At 45.8% G+C, this 16255-nt stretch overlaps 1 protein-coding gene across 1 annotated transcript; it reads right to left on the bottom strand.

The window, feature by feature from the left end:
* Positions 1-1847: 1847 nt before the first annotated feature.
* On the bottom strand, positions 1848-16015 carry LOC135510278 (gastrula zinc finger protein XlCGF57.1-like). The gene is made up of 2 exons (XM_064931086.1): positions 15746-16015; positions 1848-4297 (listed from the first exon to the last, which is right to left on the bottom strand). The coding sequence occupies exons 1-2, from the start codon at positions 15909-15911 to the stop codon at positions 2868-2870; spliced, it is 1596 nt and encodes a 531-aa protein (XP_064787158.1). The 5' UTR covers positions 15912-16015; the 3' UTR covers positions 1848-2867.
* Between the last annotated feature and the right edge of the window lie 240 nt (positions 16016-16255).

Genomic DNA, 16255 nt, shown 5'->3' with positions numbered 1-16255 from the left:
TCCCTCGATCCTAACTAGTCTCCCAGTCCCTGCCGCTGAAAACATCCCGTGGTGGAAATTTAATATTCATGACACACAAACTGTTTAATCTGTTTTTCCTTAAGAGAATTGTCTATTGTTATATGTTAATATTTTTACTGATACAAACTTGTCTTGTGTGCCTTAGTCATAAATCTGAGCGTACAGATTTATGAGCCGCTTGCATGCGACCTCAGTATGTGACCTCCTGTATTTACGATCGGCAGGAATTTAGCTTTATGGGAAGTTCAGGGAGGAAGAGAGTTGTGGCGATCTCAACTATCTTGATCTGCACAGATGAGCTAAAATACTTTTTACAACTCTGTTCCCTTGGGGCATGTTTCTGCACATCTGTCACAAAGTTCAAATGATGTACTTTCTATAAAAATGAGAGAGACAGCTCTGTTCAGAGAGCTTTCAACTCTCTGACTATTCTTAGTGATGGTTGGTTGCTTCATTCGTGCAAATCTTATGTTGTTTGAAAAAAAATCTGCCGCCTCTTCCTATAGAATTTCTCTGACAATTTGGTGACAGCGGGGGGGGGTTAACTCCGCTTGCTGATTGTCCCCGGGGAGACCGAGGTTAACTGCGCGCATGGACTGTGTTAGATGTGGCAGGGAGCCCCACACTCGGACTAAAAAGGAGCAGAAGGGGACTCACCTCGGAACTGGCAGGGAATGTCAGTGAGTGGATACGCCATTCCGAACAGACAAGATAAATTAAGGGTGAGACTGATTTTCTTATAAACATCATCAAAAATCCTGTTCTGGGAACAGGTTGTGTACATTAGATCTTTTTCGTTGGAGCAAAAGATTCCCCTAGTTATAAACTGTCCTGGAGCAGTTATTAGTAGAATCTTTAATTAGGAACTCAGTTGAAACAGGGATATCTTAAATGAAAGGAGAAATTCTAGGGTAAACACCCTGTTGGAGCAGGGTGATCTCCGACCGGGATCTTTTTGTTAAAGCAGAAGTATCCTGGTCGGAGACAGGGGTTGTGTTTCTCTGTTGAAGCAGAGAAGCGGACATTGGATGATATGATACGGTTACGAGTTATGTGATCCCAGGGCACAATCCTGAGATGGAAACTATAACATCCCTGCAGGTAAAAAAAAAACATTGTGAAAGAAAACAAATTAATCAATTATTATTATTATTAAGCTATAAATGTAAACCCTACACGGAAATGTACATAGGAGAAACTACCATGTGGGTAAATGACATATAATAATTAAGAATATATTTGTTATTTGTTTCCCCTTTTTCTCTTTATAAAAGAAAATATATATTTTGAAATATAAGAAATTAAGACGTTCCTAATTAAACAATGTTATTTCGTGTGTCTGAGTGTGAGTGTGTTTTATAGTGGAGTTTCACAATGGGAGACAAAAGCAGTAAGGGAGAACCTTGCCGGCCCGATCTGTTGATTGGACTGTTGAAGGTCATGGCAGATGAGTTGGGTAGGGACATTCTGGAACAGGTAGCGTTCCGGCACAAAGCAACAGAATTTCCTTTAAAAAGGCACACTGAGTCACCACTGCCTATTGATATTAGATGAAGACAAGTCATCCAAAAATATAAATCGGCTGTTTTTAAGAATGTAACTGTAAAACCGATTACACTTTTTTTAATTTAAGTAATCCGGGTTGATTAGTTACTCTATTTTTGTAATTTGGATGAACTATTCCCTGTTACATGTAATCCGTTACTACCCAACCCTGAACAATGGTTATCATAAATACAGGATGATCTGGGATAATAAATTCTTCATCAGGAGTCAACTGTACATCATTATTCAATACAAGATCAAATCAATACCATTAATTTAGATGCATTAGGTCAACATTTATTATAAATACACCAGGACAAATGGATGAAGATTTTTTCAGACATACATTTTAAAAAAAATGTATCAATACGGAATACCTAGGATAGGATAAAGTAATCCTTCTCACCCCCCCCCTTAAATGATTTAGATGCACTATTGTAAAGTGGCTGTTCCACTGGATGTCATAAGGTGAATTCACCAATTTGTAAGTCGCTCTGGATAAGAGCGTCTGCCAAATGACTTAAATGTAAATGTAATAACACCAGTCAGATAATTCCCTCCACCCTGAGAGACATTCCAAAACAAACAGATAAAATATATATATTTTTTGAATGAAAACATCAACAGACTTTAGACAGGATCGCCAGGTAGCCTAGCTGTTAAGGGGGTTGGACCAGTAACCGAAAGGTCGCTGGTTCAAATCCCAGAGCCAACAAGGTGAAAAATCTGTTGAAATGCCCTTTGAGCAAGGCACTTAACCCTAATTGCTCCTGTAAGTCGTTCTGCATAAGAGCGTCTGCTAAATGACTAACATGTAATAGCAGAGGGGTCTACTACAAAGCAGAATCAAGGATTTAGCTATTGATCTTTGATAAGCAACCAGAAATAACTGGTTCATGGTTCACAGAAATTCTGATTCATTTTAGAAACAAATCTAAATGTGTTTTTTTTTTTTTTGAATCAATTAGACCATGCCCATTTCAAGATCTGTCTAAATAAATATAGATATTTTGAAATGATAGAATATTTAGGCATGTTAGCTGGCGAACTCCAGCTTTGTAGTACATCCCTCAGATCTGTGATATCCCATAATACTGGGATGCTACTCTTAGAACCTCATCGTTCAAATTAAACTTTATTCGTATAAAACGTTTCACAAAAAGTAAATCCATCACACATTCATTTATATGAAAAACCACAGCGTCAATAATCCAGAGATGCTTTGTTTTTCTAAGTGTCCACATCCTGCCTTTTAAATTCCCATCTGCTAACCCGCAGATCCTCTTTGTCCTAACTAGATTTTAATCGTAATTTTCATTGTTCATGTTTTCATCCCGTTTTCTTTCTTTGTGGACGTTATTCACATGCTTCAGCAGATGAGCCTTACGAATAAATCTTTTACCACAGACTGAACACCCATGTTGTTTCTCTCCTGTGTGAGTCTGTCTATGCCTACTTAGGTCCCCCTTCTGATTGAAGCTTTTCCCACAGTCACCACAGCTAAATGGTTTCTCTCCTGTGTGAGTCAGTATGTGTCTCCTTAGGTCCCCTTTCTGTCTGAAGTTTTTCCCACAGTCACCACAGCTAAATGGTTTATCATCTGTGTGAGTCAGTTTGTGCCTCCCTAGGTCCCCTTTCTGACTAAAGCTTTTTCCACAGACACCACAGCTAAATGGTTTCTCTCTTGTGTGAATCAGGTTATGCCTGGTTAGGTTATTCTTGAGATTGAAGCTTTTCCCACAGTCACCACAGCTAAATGGTTTCTCTCCTGTGTGAATCAGTTTATGCCTGGTTAGGTTATTCTTGAGATTGAAGCTTTTCTCACAGTCACCACAGCTAAATGGTTTCTCCCCAGTGTGAGTCAGTTTATATACGTTTAGGGCACCCTTGTGACTGAAGCTTTTCTCACAGTCACCACGGCTTAAAGATTTCTCTCCTTGGTGAATCCTCATGTGCTTGGGCAGAACTCCTTTGTATTTGAAGGTCTTGCCACAAACAGGGCAGGTGCAGGGTTTACCACTGTGACAGAGTCGGACATGGGCCTTCAGTTTACAGGTGGAGTTGTAGCGTTTCTTGCAGAAGCGGCATTCACTGAGTCTCTTCTTGGTGAGAGTCATATGCCTCTGCAGGTCAGCTTTCAGAGCAAATGTTTTACCACAGTCATGGCAGTGGTGAGTTCTTCTAGATGTGATGCTGGGTTTGGAACAGTGTTCCTCCAATGGTGAGTTGAGATCCAATAGTGGACTGGGATCCAATGGTGGACTGGGATCCAATAGTGGGCTGGGACCCAATGGTGAGCTGCTGTCAAGTCCTACTGGGTTGCTGATTACGGCTGAGCTGTGGCTGGAGGCATTGTTTTGATTATCTGGAGGGTCACAGTGAATGTCAAGACCCTTAATGTGGGTCACAGTGCCAAAAGGTTTGAGATCCACCGGTTTAGAGTCACTCTCTCTGTTTTCCTCAGTCTGGGTTTGAGGAAGAGTCGAGGACCAAAGTGGGTCCTCCAGATCACATTCACTTTTCACACAGGGAGGAGTAAAATCTAAATCTATGATATCAGGCTCCACCCCTTGAAGCTGCTCTTCCTTCTGACTGCTCCTCAGTTCCTCCTGTTCCTCTTTAATCTGTATGGGCTCTTGGTCCTCCTGCTCCAGACTGGGGCTCCACTCCTGCTCACAGTGCTGCTGCTCAGGGGGAACCTCCTCTTCAGAGACAGAGAGCTGCAGGGAGTCTGGAGGGAAGGAGAGAAGGAGCAGAGGTTACCTATACCAAAGAGGAAGAAGCGAAGCGAGAGGGTTTACTCCACCCAAAATCTTTCCACGTTAAGCAGATCATTAATTATCACTGAGTGGCTGCAGGATCTTTTCCCGAAATTTAGTCCCCTTCACTAAAAGATCTGGAGCTTCCCGAAGTTTCTTTGCCATTCACTATGTGTCTACTCTACTACATGCAGAGAACAGACTTTTCTGGTGCTCGTTTAATAAAGGTAAATCAGTGTCAACAAGATAAAAGCATTGTACATAACAAAACCCAATTTATTAAAATAAAAAAATGTCTTGAGGCCAAATAGTGCGCACCACCAGGCAAAATAAAAAAAGGTAGGCTATGCTACACAGCATTGAAAACACAATCTGCCCTAAAAATATATTCCCTCCATCATTCAACACAACACTGTAGGATACTTAAAAACAATACTGCATAACTCAGGAAGATCCAAAACGCATATCCCCATGAAATTGACTGAGATCAAAAGGTTGCTATGCAGAATGATGGGATGTTTCACCGGTAAAACCTGGAAGAATTGTGATGCACGATTGAATGCGGTGTTGTTTTAGTCTTTAAGTAATGTTATTCTATGCTATTATAGTCGGTTCTGTTATCTAGAATACTGTGATCATTATGCAAATCACAGCATCTCACTCTCCATTGAATAGAGGCGGTTGATGTTTCTAATATTCAAAGACGTATTCAAAGAATGAGATGTCTCCACCAATCCAAAGAGAGGAATAGACAGCCTGACCATTCCGCTCTGTGGACAGCGAATCCAATTGTTTGGGCAGAGACATCTCATTATATCCAGTATTTCCAATAGTGTGTGATTGCAGCCCCCCCCCCCTCGAGCATCCCGTTGGTTTCTTCATGAACGCACCCCCCCCCCACCCAGCATCCCGTTGGTTTCTCCATGAACGCCCCCCACCCAGCATCCCGTTGGTTTCTCCATTAACACCCCCCCCCAGCCCAGCATCCCGTTGGTTTCTACATGAACGCCCCCCCCCAGCCCAGCATCCCGTTGGTTTCTACATGAACGCCCCCCAGCCCCCCCAGCCCAGCATCCCGTTGGTTTCTACATGAACCCCCCATCCTCCGAGCTAGCTACCAGTGTCAGCCCCACCTCTTCTTCTGTGGGGTTTATCTGCATACAACGTTATTTTGCATCATCGCCTCCTACTGTACAGGAGCGGCCCCGCCTGTCTTAGCTTCAACATTTTAAATTTACCAAAATATAACGCCCACATGCAGCAATGCCCCAAATTGCACCATTCTCAGTATCTCTGCCCATACAAACTTTAGAGTCAATTTGAACCTTTAAGCCAGTTAAATCAGGACTACGTGAACTATAATTCTAAATCAATATTTGAAAACTAGAATCTATTTTTAAATTTCTCAATAAAATTGAAGAGAATAAGCTACTTATTTTTTTATAATCCTTTTTTGAATTAAATTCAAATCACTTCTTGGTTTTCATGACAAATGTTTTTCTCCTAAAGATTAAAAACAACTTAATCAATGAAATGATGATCAGTTAGTTAACAGTTTATCAATAAAATACAGTGGTGTAAAGTAGAGGTCGACCGATTAATCGGAATGGCTGATTAATTAGGGACGATGTCAAGTTTTCATGACAATCGGTAATCGGTGTTTTTGGACACCGATGTGCAGAATTAAAAAAGTATTGTTATTTTAAAAAAATTACACCTTTATTTGACTTGGCAGGTCAGTTAAAAACACATTCTAATTTTCAAGGACGGCCTTGGAGCGGTGGGTTAACTGCCTTGTTCAGAGGCAGAACAACAGATTTTTACCTTGTCAGCTCGAGGATTCGTTTTTGCAACCTTCCGGTTACGAGTCCAACGCTCTAACCACCTGCCTTACATTGCACTCCACAAGGAGCCTGCATGGCAGGCTAATTACCTGTTACGCGACGGCAGCAAGAAGCCAGGGTAAGTTGCTAGCTAGCATTAAACTTATCTTATAAAAAAACAATCAATCTTAACATAAATCACTAGTTAACTACACATGGTTGATGATATTACTAGTTTATCTATTGTGTCCTGCATTGCATATAATCGATGCGGTGCCTGTTAATTTATCATTGAATCACAGCCTACTTCGACAAACGGGTGATGATTTAACAAGCGAACATTTGCGGAAAAAAACACTGTCGTTGCACCAATGTGTACCTAACCATAAACATCAAAGCCTTTCTTTAAAATCAATACAAAAGTATATATTTTTAAACCTGCATATTTAGTTAATATTGCCTGCAAACATGAATTTCTTATAACTAGGGAAATTGTCACTTCTCATGTGTTCCGTGCAAGGAGTCAGGGTATAACAGCAGTTTGGGTATAACAGCAGTTTGGGTATAACAGCAGTTTGGGTATAACAGCAGTTTGGGTATAACAGCAGTCAGGGTCTATGCAGCAGTCAGGGTCTATGCAGCAGTCAGGGTCTATGCAGCAGTCAGGGTCTATGCAGCAGTCAGGGTCTACGCAGCAGTCAGGGTCTATGCAGCAGTCAGGGTCTACGCAGCAGTCAGGGTCTATGCAGCAGTCAGGGTCTATGCAGCAGTCAGGGTCTATGCAGCAGTCAGGGTCTACGCAGCAGTCAGGGTCTACGCAGCAGTCAGGGTCTATGCAGCAGTCAGGGTCTATGCAGCAGTCAGGGTCTACGCAGCAGTCAGGGTCTATGCAGCAGTCAGGGTCTACGCAGCAGTCAGGGTCTACGCAGCAGTCAGGGTCTATGCAGCAGTCAGGGTCTACGCAGCAGTCAGGGTCTATGCAGCAGTCAGGGTCTATGCAGCAGTCAGGGTCTATGTAGCAGTCAGGGTCTATGCAGCAGTCAGGGTCTATGCAGCAGTCAGGGTCTACGTAGCAGTCAGGGTCTATGCAGTAGTCAGGGTCTATGCAGCAGTCAGGGTATATGTAGCAGTCAGGGTCTATGTAGCAGTCAGGGTCTATGCAGCAGTCAGGGTCTATGTAGCAGTCAGGGTATATGTAGCAGTCAGGGTCTATGCAGCAGTCAGGGTCTATGCAGCAGTCAGGGTCTATGCAGCAGTCAGGGTCTATGCAGCAGTCAGGGTCTACGCAGCAGTCAGGGTCTATGCAGCAGTCAGGGTCTACGCAGCAGTCAGGGTCTACGCAGCAGTCAGGGTCTATGCAGCAGTCAGGGTCTACGCAGCAGTCAGGGTCTATGCAGCAGTCAGGGTCTATGCAGCAGTCAGGGTCTATGTAGCAGTCAGGGTCTATGCAGCAGTCAGGGTCTATGCAGCAGTCAGGGTCTACGTAGCAGTCAGGGTCTATGCAGTAGTCAGGGTCTATGCAGCAGTCAGGGTATATGTAGCAGTCAGGGTCTATGTAGCAGTCAGGGTCTATGCAGCAGTCAGGGTCTATGTAGCAGTCAGGGTATATGTAGCAGTCAGGGTCTACGCAGCAGTCAGGGTACATGGAGTCAGTCAGGGTCTACGCAGCAGTCAGGGTATATGCAGCAGTCAGGGTCTATGCAGCAGTCAGGGTATATGCAGCAGTCAGGGTATACGCAGCAGTCAGGGTATACGCAGCAGTCAGGGTATATGCAGCAGTCAGGGTATATGGAGTCAGTCAGGGTCTATGTAGCAGTCAGGGTCTATGCAGCAGTCAGGGTCTATGTAGCAGTCAGGGTCTATGCAGCAGTCAGGGTCTATGCAGCAGTCAGGGTCTATGCAGCAGTCAGGGTCTATGCAGCAGTCAGGGTCTACGCAGCAGTCAGGGTCTATGGAGTCAGTCAGGGTCTATGGAGTCAGTCAGGGTCTATGCAGCAGTCAGGGTCTACGCAGCAGTCAGGGTCTATGCAGCAGTCAGGGTCTACGCAGCAGTCAGGGTCTATGGAGTCAGTCAGGGTCTATGGAGTCAGTCAGGGTCTATGCAGCAGTCAGGGTCTACGCAGCAGTCAGGGTCTATGCAGCAGTCAGGGTCTATGCAGCAGTCAGGGTCTATGCAGCAGTCAGGGTCTATGCAGCAGTCAGGGTCTATGCAGCAGTCAGGGTCTATGCAGCAGTCAGGGTCTATGCAGCAGTCAGGGTCTATGCAGCAGTCAGGGTCTATGGAGCAGTCAGGGTCTATGCAGCAGTCAGGGTCTATGCAGCAGTCAGGGTCTATGCAGCAGTCAGGGTCTATGGAGCAGTCAGGGTCTATGCAGCAGTCAGGGTCTATGCAGCAGTCAGGGTCTACGCAGCAGTCAGGGTCTATGGAGTCAGTCAGGGTCTATGGAGTCAGTCAGGGTCTATGCAGCAGTCAGGGTCTACGCAGCAGTCAGGGTCTATGCAGCAGTCAGGGTCTACGCAGCAGTCAGGGTCTATGGAGTCAGTCAGGGTCTATGGAGTCAGTCAGGGTCTATGGAGTCAGTCAGGGTCTATGCAGCAGTCAGGGTCTACGCAGCAGTCAGGGTCTACGCAGCAGTCAGGGTCTACGCAGCAGTCAGGGTCTATGGAGTCAGTCAGGGTCTATGGAGTCAGTCAGGGTCTATGGAGTCAGTCAGGGTCTATGGAGTCAGTCAGGGTCTATGCAGCAGTCAGGGTCTATGCAGCAGTCAGGGTCTATGCAGCAGTCAGGGTCTATGCAGCAGTCAGGGTCTATGTAGCAGTCAGGGTCTATGCAGCAGTCAGGGTCTATGCAGCAGTCAGGGTCTATGCAGCAGTCAGGGTCTATGCAGCAGTCAGGGTCTATGCAGCAGTCAGGGTCTATGCAGCAGTCAGGGTCTATGCAGCAGTCAGGGTCTATGCAGCAGTCAGGGTCTATGCAGCAGTCAGGGTCTATGCAGCAGTCAGGGTCTATGCAGCAGTCAGGGTCTATGCAGCAGTCAGGGTCTATGCAGCAGTCAGGGTCTATGCAGCAGTCAGGGTCTATGCAGCAGTCAGGGTCTATGCAGCAGTCAGGGTCTATGCAGCAGTCAGGGTCTATGCAGCAGTCAGGGTCTATGTAGCAGTCAGGGTCTATGCAGCAGTCAGGGTCTATGCAGCAGTCAGGGTCTATGCAGCAGTCAGGGTATATGGAGTCAGGGTCTATGCAGCAGTCAGGGTCTATGCAGCAGTCAGGGTCTATGCAGCAGTCAGGGTCTATGCAGCAGTCAGGGTCTATGCAGCAGTCAGGGTCTATGCAGCAGTCAGGGTCTATGCAGCAGTCAGGGTCTATGCAGCAGTCAGGGTCTATGCAGCAGTCAGGGTCTATGCAGCAGTCAGGGTCTATGCAGCAGTCAGGGTCTATGCAGCAGTCAGGGTCTATGTAGCAGTCAGGGTCTATGCAGCAGTCAGGGTCTATGCAGCAGTCAGGGTCTATGCAGCAGTCAGGGTATATGGAGTCAGGGTCTATGCAGCAGTCAGGGTCTATGCAGCAGTCAGGGTCTATGCAGCAGTCAGGGTCTATGCAGCAGTCAGGGTATATGCAGCAGTCAGGGTCTATGGAGTCAGTCAGGGTCTATGCAGCAGTCAGGGTCTACGCAGCAGTCAGGGTCTACGCAGCAGTCAGGGTCTACGCAGCAGTCAGGGTCTACGCAGCAGTCAGGGTCTACGCAGCAGTCAGGGTCTATGCAGCAGTCAGGGTCTATGCAGCAGTCAGGGTCTACGCAGCAGTCAGGGTCTATGCAGCAGTCAGGGTCTATGCAGCAGTCAGGGTCTATGCAGCAGTCAGGGTATATGCAGCAGTCAGGGTCTATGGAGTCAGTCAGGGTCTATGCAGCAGTCAGGGTCTACGCAGCAGTCAGGGTCTACGCAGCAGTCAGGGTCTACGCAGCAGTCAGGGTCTACGCAGCAGTCAGGGTCTACGCAGCAGTCAGGGTCTATGCAGCAGTCAGGGTCTATGCAGCAGTCAGGGTCTACGCAGCAGTCAGGGTCTACGCAGCAGTCAGGGTCTACGCAGCAGTCAGGGTCTACGCAGCAGTCAGGGTCTATGCAGCAGTCAGGGTCTATGCAGCAGTCAGGGTCTATGGAGTCAGTCAGGGTCTATGCAGCAGTCAGGGTCTATGCAGCAGTCAGGGTCTATGTAGCAGTCAGGGTCTATGCAGCAGTCAGGGTCTATGTAGCAGTCAGGGTCTATGTAGCAGTCAGGGTCTATGTAGCAGTCAGGGTCTATGTAGCAGTCAGGGTCTATGCAGCAGTCAGGGTATATGGAGTCAGTCAGGGTCTACGCAGCAGTCAGGGTATATGCAGCAGTCAGGGTATATGGAGTCAGTCAGGGTCTACGCAGCAGTCAGGGTATATGCAGCAGTCAGGGTATATGGAGTCAGTCAGGGTCTATGTAGCAGTCAGGGTCTATGCAGCAGTCAGGGTCTATGCAGCAGTCAGGGTCTATGTAGCAGTCAGGGTCTATGCAGCAGTCAGGGTCTATGCAGCAGTCAGGGTATATGGAGTCAGGGTCTATGCAGCAGTCAGGGTCTATGCAGCAGTCAGGGTCTATGCAGCAGTCAGGGTCTATGCAGCAGTCAGGGTATATGCAGCAGTCAGGGTCTATGGAGTCAGTCAGGGTCTATGCAGCAGTCAGGGTCTACGCAGCAGTCAGGGTCTACGCAGCAGTCAGGGTCTACGCAGCAGTCAGGGTCTACGCAGCAGTCAGGGTCTATGCAGCAGTCAGGGTCTACGCAGCAGTCAGGGTCTACGCAGCAGTCAGGGTCTACGCAGCAGTCAGGGTCTACGCAGCAGTCAGGGTCTACGCAGCAGTCAGGGTCTATGCAGCAGTCAGGGTCTATGTAGCAGTCAGGGTCTATGCAGCAGTCAGGGTCTATGCAGCAGTCAGGGTATATGGAGTCAGGGTCTATGCAGCAGTCAGGGTCTATGCAGCAGTCAGGGTCTATGCAGCAGTCAGGGTCTATGCAGCAGTCAGGGTCTATGCAGCAGTCAGGGTCTATGGAGTCAGTCAGGGTCTATGCAGCAGTCAGGGTCTACGCAGCAGTCAGGGTCTACGCAGCAGTCAGGGTCTACGCAGCAGTCAGGGTCTACGCAGCAGTCAGGGTCTACGCAGCAGTCAGGGTCTATGCAGCAGTCAGGGTCTATGCAGCAGTCAGGGTCTACGCAGCAGTCAGGGTCTACGCAGCAGTCAGGGTCTACGCAGCAGTCAGGGTCTATGCAGCAGTCAGGGTCTATGCAGCAGTCAGGGTCTATGCAGCAGTCAGGGTATACGAGTCAGTCAGGGTCTACGCAGCAGTCAGGGTCTACGCAGCAGTCAGGGTCTATGCAGCAGTCAGGGTCTATGCAGCAGTCAGGGTCTATGCAGCAGTCAGGGTCTATGCAGCAGTCAGGGTCTATGCAGCAGTCAGGGTCTATGCAGCAGTCAGGGTCTATGCAGCAGTCAGGGTCTATGCAGCAGTCAGGGTCTATGCAGCAGTCAGGGTCTATGCAGCAGTCAGGGTCTATGCAGCAGTCAGGGTCTATGTAGCAGTCAGGGTCTATGCAGCAGTCAGGGTCTATGCAGCAGTCAGGGTCTATGCAGCAGTCAGGGTCTATGCAGCAGTCAGGGTCTATGGAGCAGTCAGGGTCTATGTAGCAGTCAGGGTCTATGTAGCAGTCAGGGTCTATGGAGCAGTCAGGGTCTATGTAGCAGTCAGGGTCTATGCAGCAGTCAGGGTCTATGCAGCAGTCAGGGTCTATGCAGCAGTCAGGGTATATGCAGCAGTCAGGGTATATGCAGCAGTCAGGGTCTATGCAGCAGTCAGGGTCTATGCAGCAGTCAGGGTCTACGGAGCAGTCAGGGTATACGCAGCAGTCAGGGTCTATGCAGCAGTCAGGGTCTATGCAGCAGTCAGGGTCTATGCAGCAGTCAGGGTATACGCAGCAGTCAGGGTATACGCAGCAGTCAGGGTATACGCAGCAGTCAGGGTCTATGCAGCAGTCAGGGTCTATGTAGCAGTCAGGGTCTACGCAGCAGTCAGGGTCTACGGAGCAGTCAGGGTCTATGCAGCAGTCAGGGTATACGCAGCAGTCAGGGTATACGCAGCAGTCAGGGTATATGCAGCAGTCAGGGTATATGCAGCAGTTTGGGCCGCCTGGCTCGTTGAAAACTGTGTGAAGACCATTTATTCCTAACAAAGACCGTAATTAATTTGCCAGAATTGTACATAATTATGACATAACATTGAAGGTTGTACAATGTAACAGCAATATTTAGACTTAGGGATGCCACCAGTTAGATATTATACGGAACGGTTCCGTATTTCACTGAAAGAATAAACGTTTTGTTTTCGAAATGATAGTTTCCGGATTCGACCATATCAATGACCAAAGGCACGTATTTCTGTTTGTTATTATGTTATAATTAAGTCTATGGTTTGATATTTGATAGAGTAGTCTGACTGAGCTATGGTAGGCAGCCGCAGGCTTGTAAGCATTAATTCACATCAAATCAAATTGTATTTGTCACATACACATGGTTAGCAGATGTTAATGCGAGTGTAGCGAAATGCTTGTGCTTCTAATTCCGACAATGCAGTAATAACCAACGAGTAATCTAAAGTAACAATTCCACAACTACTACCTTATACACACAAGTGTAAAGGGATAAAGAATATGCACATAAAGATATTTGAATGAGTGATGGTACTGAACGGCATAAGCAAGATGCAGTAGATGGTATCGAGTACAGTATATACATATGAGATGAGTAATATAGGGTATATAAACAAAGTGGCATAGTTTAAAGTGACTAGTGATACATGTATTACATAAAGATGGCAAGATGCAGTCGATGATATAGAGTACAGTATATACATATACATATGAGATGAGTAATGTAGGGTATGTAAACATTATATTAAGTGGCATTGTTTAAAGTGGCTAGTAATACATTTTGACATCAATTTCCATCAATTTCTAATATTAAAGTGGCTGGAGTTGAGTCATTATGTTGGCAGCAGTCACTCAATGTTAGTGGTGGCTGTGTAACAGTCTGATGGCCTTGAGATGAGGGTGGCAGGGTAGTCTAGTAGTTAGAGCGTTGGACTAGTAACCGGAAGGTTGCGAGTTCAAACCCCCGAGCTGACAAGGTACACATCTGTCGTTCTGCCCCTGAACAGACAGTTAACCCACTGTTCCCAGGTCGTCATTGAAAATAAGAATTTGTTCTTAACTGACTTGCCTGGTTAAATAAAGGTAAAAAAAAAAAAAAAAAAGATAGAGTCTGATGGCCTTGAGATAGAAGCTGTCTCTCGGTCCCTGCTTTGATGCACCTGTACTGACCTTGCCTTCTGGATGATAGCGGGGTGAACAGGCAGTGGCTTGGGTGGTTGTTGTCCTTGATGATCTTTATGGCCTTCCTGTGACATCGGGTGGTGTAGGTGTCCTGGAGGGCAGGTAGTTTGCCCCCGGTGATGCGTTGTGCAGACCTCACTACCCTCTGGAGAGCCTTATGCTTGTGGGCGGAGCAGTTGCTGTACCAGGTGGTGATACAGCCCGACAGGATGCTCTCGATTGTGCTTCTGTAAAAGTTTGTGAGTGCTTTTGGTGACAAGCCGAATTTCTTCAGCCTCCTGAGGTTGAAGAGGTGCTGCTGCGCCTTCTTCACAACGCTGTCTGTGTGGGTGGACCAATTCAGTTTGTCCGTGATGTGTACGCCGAGGAACTTAAAACTTACTACCCTCTCCACTACTGTCCCATCGATGTGGATAGGAGGGTGTTCCCTCTGCTGTTTCCTGAAGTCCACAATCATCTCCTTTGTTTTGTTGACGTTGAGTGTGAGGTTATTTTCCTGACACCACACTCCGAGGGCCCTCACCTGTAGGCCGTCTCTTCGTTGTTGGTAATCAAGCCTACCACTGTAGTGTCGTCCGCAAACTTGATGATTGAGTTGTGGGGCCCCAGCGTTGAGGATCAGCAGGGTGGAGATGTTGTTACCTACCCTCACCACCTGGGGGCGGCCCGTCAGGAAGTCCAGTACCCAGTTGCACAGGGCGGGTCGGAACCCAGGGTCTTGAGCTTGATGACGAGTTTGGAGGGTACTATGGTGTTAAATGCTGAGCTGTAGTCGATGAACAGCAGTCTCACATAGGTATTCCTCTTGTCCAGATGGGTTAGGGCAGTGTGCAGTGTGGTTGCGATTGCATGGTCTGTGGACCTCAGTTAACTTAGCTTTCGTGCGTTTGCCAGCAGCTCTTCGCAATGCTTCAAGCATTGCGCTGTTTATGACTTCAAGCCTATCAACTCCCAAGATTAGGCTGATGTAACCGTTGTGAAATGGCTAGTTAGTTAACGTCACTCACTCTGAGATTTGGAGTAGTTGTTCCCCTTGCACTGCAAGGGCCGTGGCTTTTGTGGAGTGATGGGTAACGATGCTTTGAGGGTGTCTTATCGATGTGTTCCTGGTTCGAGCCCAGGTAGGGGCGAGGAGAGGGACGGAAACTATACTGTTACACTGGCAATACTAAAGTGCCTATAGGAACATCCAATAGTCAAATGTATATGAAATGCAAGTGCTATAAAGAGAAATAGTCTTATAATTCCTATAATAACCTCAACGTAAAACTCCTTACCTGGGAATATTGAAGACTCATGTTAAAAGGAACCACCAGCTTTCATATGTTCTCATGTTCTGAGCAAGGAACTTAATCGTTAGCTTTTTTACATGGCACATATTGCACTTGTTCTTTCTTCTCCAACACTTTGTTTTTTTTCATTATTTAAACCAAATTGAACATGTTTCATTATTTATTTGAGGCTAAATTGATTTTGATGTATTATGTTAAGTTTACTGAATGAACACTTATTTTTTGTTTTAATTGTCATTATTACAAATAAATAAATACATTTAAAAATAAATAATTGTCCAATTAATCGGTATCAGCGGTTTTTGGTCCTCCAATAATCGGTATGAAATAAAATCATTAAAAAAATCATAAAGTACTGAAATAAAGTACTGTAAAATACTACTTTAGTAATTTTTTGGGGTAAGTATTTATATTTTTGACAACTTTTACTTTTTTACATCCCTAAATAAAATAATGTTATTTCTACTGCAAACATTTTCCCCGACACCCAAAATGACTCGTCACATTTTGAATGTTTAGCAGAACAGGAAAATGGTCCAAAGCTCATGAAGATAAAATCCCTGGTCATCCCAACAACATCTGATCTGGCGGACTCACAAAACACACATGCTTTGTTTGTAAATTATGTTTGGGAGTGTGGCCCGGGCTATCCGTAAACTTTTGATACTTAAGTATATTTTAGCAATTACATTTCCTTGTGATACTTAAGACAAGTGTATTTAAAACCAAATACTTTTAGACTTTAACTCAAGTAGTATTTTACTGGGTGACTTTTACTTGAGTCATTTTCTATTAAGGTATCTTTACTTTTACTCAAGTATGACAATTGGCTACTTTTTCCACAACTGATAAAACATAGCTATAGTTAGCTAGATCAGTATATCTACATACTAACCTATTCCACATAGTTGTGTCTCCGGTGTGATCCGCAGCAGTCTCCGTAGCCGATCATTCTCCTCCTGGTACTCCACTACCGTTTTCTCAACTGCCCCGAAAATCTCCACAACAGCCGCCATTAAACGATCATTTAAAAACACACGCAACAACTGTAGTTTAGACATTTTCAGTCGAATTGGAGTTTGGTAGCCTATTTAGTTCAGTTAGTATGTATTTGTTAACTCCACACACGGAATGCAAAATCAAAACAAACTCGTGTCTAATCCAACTTCCATGTTCTAGTCAAGGAATTGGATAAAGTCCTTTGTTCAAGTTGGTGACGAGCCCAGAAACACACAATAGCGCCCCCAGCTGGATGGGAGTTTACTACTGTGCAAGGCAGCCTACAGGCCAGTAGGAAGGGGAAACAATAACTACATGTAGACAGAGGTTATCATAAATTCTTATGCAGGAGTCGACAGTATATCATTACTCTATACAATATCAAATCAATAATCATGAATGAGCA

Source organism: Oncorhynchus masou, chromosome 23 (assembly GCF_036934945.1).
Source record: "Oncorhynchus masou masou isolate Uvic2021 chromosome 23, UVic_Omas_1.1, whole genome shotgun sequence".
Taxonomy (NCBI): domain Eukaryota; kingdom Metazoa; phylum Chordata; class Actinopteri; order Salmoniformes; family Salmonidae; genus Oncorhynchus; species Oncorhynchus masou.
The sequence above is the reverse complement of the archived record's forward strand: the minus strand, read 5'-3'. Positions and strand labels throughout refer to the sequence as shown.